At 36.7% G+C, this 8,645-nt stretch overlaps 1 protein-coding gene across 2 annotated transcripts in view; it reads right to left on the bottom strand.

Moving 5' to 3' along the window:
- Nucleotides 1-519: 519 nt before the first annotated feature.
- Nucleotides 520-8,645, bottom strand: part of LOC108693396 (headcase protein) — a 156,074-nt gene continuing 147,948 nt past the window's right edge. For both annotated transcript variants that reach the window (XM_018202297.1, XM_018202298.1), the window contains 3 exons: nt 4,285-4,473; nt 3,405-3,590; nt 520-2,922 (listed from right to left, as the gene is read on the bottom strand). In XM_018202297.1, coding sequence (XP_018057786.1) covers nt 2,749-2,922; nt 3,405-3,590; nt 4,285-4,473 — 549 coding nt within the window. In that variant the 3' untranslated portion in view covers nt 520-2,748. The remainder of the gene's footprint in view (nt 2,923-3,404; nt 3,591-4,284; nt 4,474-8,645) is intronic.

Below are 8,645 nucleotides of genomic sequence, written 5' to 3'. Positions count from 1 at the left end.
GATCCAGACTTCATCTCATTTTGAAAAGCGATAATTGAGCCCATTTCGATGCTTCCAACGTCGCTCGAAATTTTTATCGCACGTGTTGCGAAAAAGAAATTCAAGTTCCTTTCACCATCGATCAAGCAGCCGTACTTGCGCTTTTTAATCAGCATTGTCAAAAGTGGCGAATTCGATAAAGGTACGAATTGGAAAACGAAACTTGGAAAAGAAGGAAGAAAGATGGAGGAAACACTAAAGCGCTGCTTTTTCTTGACAATTGCTCATTTGGCACTCTGAGAAAACGTACGATCGAGACGAAACAATCGGAGAAGGACTCAAACGCGATCATCCTTGTCTCCGGTACTAAACGCGCGAGAAATTATTAATTAATACAGGAGTTTAATTCATCGCGCACAGGAAACGGCGTCAGATGTTTGATTCGCCAATGTTGGTTGTCCAAGGAAGATTTTCTCAAACTGATACATCCCCAAAGCGCTGCTGCGCGTTTTCCTGTGCATTATTTTTTAATTTTTTTTATTTTTTTTATTTCTCACCCCCCTATTTTCTTATCTCCTTTTTCTTCGATTCTTCAGTGAACGAAACTGCGTGACTACTTCAAAAATTAATGAATGAATATCATTTTATTCCTTGTATTATTTCTTATAACACGTAAAACACGTAAAAAAGAAAGAAATTGTGCCTATTAGTCATATAAACACTATATCCTTTTTTGTGTTCCTCCTCTCTAATCATGATAGTATCTATTGTCGCAGAAAATCATATAAATAACTGAAAATGTTAAAAGAAAATTTAAGTTTTTGAAAAAAAATATTTAAAAGACTACAATTAACGTTATTTATATGCGTGTTATTTTCGTGCATTTCGAATTGATAAATATAACACTATGCAGCAAAATAAAATTCAAACATAAATTTTCTTCAATTTTTCACGTGGCATATATTGTTAAAAAAAATATGCAACATCGCTTGTATAAAAAAATACTATTGTCAATATTACATGAAAATAAAACGATACTTTTTGGTTTTATCAGATGTATGGCTGATGAAGACGAACAAAAATAAACCCATTACGCAAAAGCGTGAAGTAGTCGCGCAGCTTCACAATCCTCATCGCGTTACGCATCACACACACGGGGCATTATATTATCTCCTAAATATACCTCCCGACATATGGATTAAGTATATTTTTTTTAAATCGAAGTAACGTAAAAAAGGTACACGATCGACTATACTACCTTGAGAACGGTGGGCGGTCTGTTTGTGGGACGGCCGCTATTGGTGGACAGCAACGACCAGCATCGCCAGAAAAAAAGAAGGTTCTCTTCCTCTTCAAACACACTTGTTTCTCTCCCACTTAATATATTATATACACTGGCTACTTCGGACGATCACGACTTTCCGCGAGAATCGTCCTATACTCGAATGAGCGATGATGGGACGATCGGAGAAACGAGAGAGAGTCGTGCACTTTCGTCTAGACGAAAAAACCGTGTGTACACAGAAACGAGCGGTAGTATCAAACAATTGGTTTCTTCTTTCAATGAGTTTACTTTTATCTTTACGACCGGCGCGAAATTTCGTCCGTTCCTTAGCAACGCTCCTGTCCCGAATCCCGCGGAAAGTCGCGACATGCGCCCGATCGAATCAACGTTGAAAACCCATCGAATGAGTCGTAGATCCTTAAACAAAATCAACATGGCCGCCATAAACGTATAAACTAATAAAATGTAAAAAAAACAACGTGTTCTCGATTATCTAAGTAACAAACGATAGTTATTTCTTCTTTCTTTCCCTCCCAATCTTTCCTAGAAAGTAGCCATTTTCTTTTTCCTTTTTTCTTTATACACGTTTACAATAAAGAGAATCGACCTTTCCGTGTCTAATATCGAATTTCTCTCCGCCTAAATTTATTTCATGTATTTATTTTTCTTTAAAGTAATTTCAACTATATTATAAAACGGGAGACGGCGAAGCTGTCACACTTGTCACCCGAAGTTTCCGAAAGAAATCGTCCAAGAGAGATGTGATTCAGTTCATAGTCCAAAACTTTTGTGCATAAATGATGAAACACACAGATTTCTCCAACAACAAAAATTTTACTAGTTAAAACTCACCTATATCAGAGAACTACGTCTGTGTAATGACACAATTGTCAAATAGTGTATACTAATAAAAAAATTATTTGCCGTTTATTACAGCAAAACGCACGATAAATGCCTTAAGAAACTTAAAGAGCAACGTTATAGGGAAAATAAAGCATATTAATTTTGCAAGTCTCGCCTCCCGCATCGTCAAACGAAACGTCAATAATTCGACGTCTCCCGCTTAAGATCAATCTAGACAAACAAATCTACAATTGGCATTAAAAAGAAACATCTTAAATTTTAGTACTATGGGAATGCGCCAAGGGGCTCGCGCGTACCGTTATCGCATAGAATAAATTGCTAAAAAAAAAAAAAAAATGATTCCTAAGAAATTACGAAGAAACAACATCAGCTGTCGACCGAAATAAAAGCGTTTGGCGAGTTAATAGGAATTAATACATCGGTGGATCCGGCCGACAACACGCGCCAGGAAAGATCGCGGCCCCCGTGCGCGTTCGCCATCGTCAAGTCTCCTAGAAGGTCGCAAGGGGAGGATTCTAGAGCACGGTCGTCCGGAACAGGGAGATCGACTTGTAAAAGAGAGGATACAAGTCAGCCGCGGTCGTGCGCATACGGCGGCGGTTCGCTAAGTTCTCTAATGGTTACGGCCACTGGCTGTAGAGCTGAAACTGCTCGCGGGTGAAGCAGGCCGAGAGCGGTTTCACAAAGTGGGCGTCGACCGTCCTGCAGTGTGGACAGCCAAAGACACGGCTGTAGTCCGAGTAGAAGTTCAGTCGCTGATGAGGGTGGATCAGAGGTTTCTGGCAGCTGTTGCACTGGAACGAAAATGGAACGATGGTGCGTTCATTTCGTGACGTTGTTCCCTTCGTTGCGGGCGGGCATGACGAATCGGCGCGATACAACGAGCATACAGCTTGATCGTCTAATTCGCCACGCATTGTAAGTTCGTATTATATTATATTACATCACAACATTCACAAACTACGCAATAATCTATCTCGAAATCAATTTGAAAAAAAAAAAAAAAGTGGTAAAATAAATATCAGTATAATACTCTCGCAATTCACATTAATATTAAATTGAGAGAAGAAAATAAGTATACAACAAGCGAGAGATAATTTAAAGAGTCTTCTATTCCGATAATCATGACTGTATAGATATTATGGCGTCAAAATAAAAAAAAAATCTTTTCTACACAAATACGAGAGCACACTACTCGCGATGCTGTATTAACACACTCACGTGTTTAAAGGGTCAAAGTTCGACTGAGTCGACTAGTCACGAATTTAGAGCTTACCTTGAGTCGCTCGCTGCAGCAGGGCATTGCAGCGAAGATATCGTAGCTGTACATGGTTCCGAGAACCAAGCTCGAGCCATCCCACGGCTGGGTACAGAAACGACAGCGTACGGGCTGCCCGCCGCTGCCCTCCAAACAACTCATGCACACAGCTGACAAAAATTGTGTGCGACCTTCGACCTTCACCTGGAATAAAATATCACAAAACCGGACGTGCTATTGTAATCTTGCACACGGAAAGAACGATTTTGCTGAAGTATCTAAAAATTTCGCTCGATACAAATCTGAAAATAATTTTGTTAAATTCCATCAAATTAATTATTTAATTAGGAATTTCAAACAGCCTGCAAAAATTTTGATATTACAGCAACTATTGTTTAACAATTAAACTAAATTTAATTTCTACCTAATTACTTGATCCAACAAAATTATTTTCAAATCTGTATCTAGTTAAATTTTTTTAAATACTTCAGTAAAATCGTTTTGTCCATACAGAATCATAAGAATATTGCAATTAGATCACGAAAGCAAAAAATGCAATAAAACATAAATTGTGATTTTAGCATTTCGCACAGTATTGCTTGTAAAATTTGTAATTAAATTGTTAATCAGTATGTAGAAGTAATTTATACATGCCACAGACAGATACCGTCTACTATGTTTTATTAAGGCATTATTGAAATGTTCTCCGAACATTCGACGTAAAAACAAGGTGTACTAAATTATATATCGATTAATTCTTCTTAATTAAATTGCTTTGAGATAAGCTTTGTGAATAAAGTACTAAACTCATTAACATTTTTACATTACTTAATTAAATATTTATCTCATTTTTTCGATAAGAAAATCGATACTTGCAAAATTTTAGTGGGAAACATACCTCAGCGCAAGCAGGCGAATGTTGTCTGGGTGACAAGAAGAATGTGCCGTCCACCAACGGATACCTGTCGAAAACCAGCATGGCAGCGCGACAAAGGACACATGTAACTCGAGACCACTGCAAAGCGGCCAATGTCGATAGAATGAAGCATCTGGTGTCGTCGTTGCCGTGATTGCCCTCGTCTTCCATCTAAAAACAAATCGTTAACAAACACATCGTTACATTGTGTACGCAAATTGAATAAACATATAATATAAAAATAAGGGAGATTGCTCATACTAGTAATAACTCGTCAATTTATTTTTCTCTATAATTTATGAGAAAAATAAAAGAAATATCAGAGAAGAATGAATTTTTCTTTCAAACTTATTACAAGTTTATATTCGAAGATCCGATGGGAAATATCCCTGGTAGGTATCGTACTATGTCGGGCAGAAAACTCGAAGTTACTTTGCACGGAAACGTTAGTCGATAACGACATCTCTTATCCCTTCGTTCGATCTCGTTTCCCATTTATGTGAGAATGATAATTTGAATGCAGAATTCCCTATCCGGTAATTCTTACGCGCGAAGTAATAATGTCGGCATCAACAAAGCTCATGCCCGCCCTGCTCGTTAAACCAGTTTCCGCGGGACGTTAGTCCTTAAAAGAAGAAAAGTACGCGGGCCTCGAAGTACACTGCCGTAAAAAGACGGCGAGGGTGGAAGATTCGAAGGATGCAACGTGGCGTGGGTCTCGATAATAGTGGATAAACTAAGAAGGCGGTGATTGAGAAACACCATAAAGATTTTCGTGAGTGAGAGGGGAATAGATAGAGCTGGATAGAAAAAGAATGCAATGGCGAAACGCATTTTTGGATCAGGGCACTAACGGACGAAGAAGCATGGAAGCCCGGAAATCCCGCGATGGAAGTTTTAGAAAACGCCCTAGACGTTCTCATAATCGGCGAAGGGAAAAGGGCAACGAGATACGCAACGAGGTACTTTCAAAAAATCTGTGAATCTTAATAGTGTCTTGAAAAAAGTCTGTTGAAACAGATTCTTTCCGAGCTGGAGATGGAATGAAAAAGCTAGTGAGACAGTTGTACCGTAATAAAGGAAGGTTTTAATAACGAACTGAAGAAGAGGACAAAAATGGTAGTGAAAGAAGCACAAGCCAGAGTAACTGCAATAGAAAGGAAAATTGAAAGGTAGCCACTTCGAAAAGGCTAGCGAAACGGCGACGAAGGAAGCGGAAACGAGTAGCTCTGCCGCCAACGAGAAAAAAACGTCAGCAGACGACGTTTATAACCATAGTAAATAATCAGTCTTTCTACTTTGTGATTACAAAGGAAAAAATAGAATAAAGACAACAAAAGAATGTTCGCAACGTTGTGATAAGTAGAGAATCTTCGTGTTATTATACTATTAGATAATTTTTACAACTAATAAAGATAATATAACTATATAAAGATTATGCGTGGAATTCTTGGAATGCAACGTTTCGTGAACCTTGCAGTCCACTTCATCAGGGCGAGGAGCAGCCTGATACACTGCAAGAATGAATCTGGACACGGAGGAAATCCGCGAAATGCATAATCTTTATATAGAAAGCATCCGAAGCCTCAAGAATATTATCGTAACCATTTTAAAGCTGGTTTTTCATTTTCTGGTTAACTTATGGTTTAGGCTTAAACTGATCTCACTTAAACTGATGGTAATATAAAAATTGTGTTTTTGTAGTTAATATTTTTTTAGTTATGAACATTAAAAATTATCTATCACTATTAAACCATCAGTTTAATAATGAATCGCAACTAAAAATATTTTTACGATATTATTAGGTCTAATTACAGATTAACTATAGAAAGTAAAAAATTGGATTTAAATAAATAGTGATAGCAACAATAAAGCAACAAAATTGTTAATCATTTATCAATGTATCTTATTTATTTTGTATCTAAATATAGAATGAGTATAGATTGAGATAAATTTTTCTTATCTCCCTATTTATTTCAGAAGCTCAGAAACACGGCTTTGTTCTCGTTGATACGTGACGTTCTGTTCATCCTCAAGATTCTTCGAAGATGAAAGTATATTTCCAGACTACGTGGAGAAGGTTTTCGAGTACTTGGAGTGACCGCCCGAGGGGCATAAGTGAAGAGCAGGGAAAGAGAATGCGAGAATAAGTGAAAGAGAAAAGAGATATGAGGGAGAAAGGAGAAAAATATCGTGGCTCCTTCGACCAATATATTCGTGGATTTGAGTAAAGACAGAGAGAGAGAGAGAGAAAGAGAGAGAGAGAGAGGAGAGTCCTTGACGCATCCTCGGATGCTCGAGAGACCCATACGAGCCACGTACATTCATTTATCCGTCCATCCATCTCGCCGTGAAGACTCAACGCCAATGTCGAAGAAATAAATTGAATTGGTATGTCGCGAGTGTACGAATCGCTTGTATTGCCTCGTGACGTACGATCCGGGTCCATGACCGAAGAGAAACACTCGAAGTTTTTACAACTTCGATTAGAGGACCCAGGATTGCGCAACTGATACGACACAATAAACTTCCTGCAATTTTATTGCTACTCGTAAGTCTGTCGAGTGCTAGAAAGAGCAGCACGAAATATTTTGCGCGAAACAGTAGAACTATCTCCAAATAATAATGTGTTTGATGGAATATTTTGCTTATGGAAGTTCGATTATATATGCAAAGCATTTTATTAAATTATAATATTAGATGTAGGAAAAAGTTCGTGGCTATTTTCCCGTTACATTTAACGGGAAAAACGCCACGAACTTTTTCCCACACCCAATATAATCCGTAATTATCATTGTTGATTGTAGTAATCGTTGTTGTATTTATAATTTGTTCTCGTATTCTACATATTTTAGCTCTTTATTTATAATAAAATTCATTAACACATTCTGTCCGTAGTCTATACATTTTCTATACAAAACGTTTCAGCTTCATTCTAGAAAAATTCAATTCTAAAAATATTTAATTCCTCAAGTCTATTATAATAACAACGGCAAAAGGTGAGTGAACTCTGATAATTTCGACTAGCTTGCCTAAAAATCAAAGAGAGGAAAAGGCGCCGGGAAGCGACAGGGGTTGTGGATCGTAAATCGTAGTGTACTGTAAAAGGACTTACACCGGCGGCGTCGCGGATTATCGGAATTCAATAATGCGGGACGATACAAATAAATGGAAAAATCTACCTTAATGTCGCCACACGCTCGACAGTGCAAAATAATAAAGAACTGATGTTTAGCAAAGCAGTGAAACTATATATTTCCCCTTATTACTTGATCCAGCTTTCATCGATTGCGATAATAAGATATATATAATAAGATTCTTGAAGGAGGATTACTCGATGTAAGTAAACTGGGAAAAACTTGAAATTTCAGCACTATATATATAATAATTTTACATTTTGCAGTTGTAAATTAAAATTTATCTTTTCCTCTAACTGATTAAAAATAAACATAGAAATCAAATAGCTACAGTGGAAATTCATTAATTAGAATTTAAAAGTGTTTAAATAGAATTGCCAGTTATATCGCTTAATGATGTAATCTGATGAAAGATATTTCATTCTTTTGACTTTGAAAATCAAATTAAAAGTCTTAAATAACTTCTGTCGATGTAGAAGATTGTGAATTCAATTTTATCTTTCTGGAGGTAAAGGAAGGGAAAGAAGGACATATTCGGTGCTAAAACCGCTTGACTTCATTTTATGTACATTGTGCCAAGGAGACGATTTTCTTTGAGGTGGAGAGAGTAAAACAGGGAAAAAGGGAGAAGGTATAGGGGTTGCAGAAAAAAAGGTACCGCCGGGGATTTTTAGGGTTCCTAAGGACACCCTTATTTAGAACCTTAGCATCAACGCAGACTCGGCCATAGGACGCAGAACGATAAAAAGCGGTATATAAGTGAACGTAAAATTCGTTACGATCGAACTTCGCCTACTTCCGCTACCATCCTAAAGAAGAAAGAGAAGTAATTACTTACAAAAGACGCGAGAAAAAATATTTGTGTGCAATTCTACAATTTATCTTATTTTATAGCATACTATAGGCTTACCCAATTTTAATGGAAAAAAAGCTCGTTCGAATTTTATACTATTTTCTAAAAAAAATTTGTTAAATTGATGGTACACGTACAAAGGATTTATACAAAAAAAATGTTATATTAAAATTTGCAATCACAATTTATTTTTATTTATTTTATTTATTTATGCATTAATTACAAAATAAAATGAAAACAAAAATGTTAAAAAATAATTCATATGTACAGGCCAAAATATATAGAGCTTCAAAAGATTCAATCTAGTTGCAATCGTTTGATAATTAATATCATTAAAATTGTTTTTTTATTAA

The sequence above is a fragment of the Atta colombica genome, unplaced genomic scaffold, assembly GCF_001594045.1.
Source record: "Atta colombica isolate Treedump-2 unplaced genomic scaffold, Acol1.0 scaffold9, whole genome shotgun sequence".
In the NCBI taxonomy this organism is placed as follows: Eukaryota; Metazoa; Arthropoda; class Insecta; order Hymenoptera; family Formicidae; genus Atta; species Atta colombica.
Note: the sequence above shows the minus strand (reverse complement) of the source record. Positions and strands in the feature narration are given on the sequence as shown.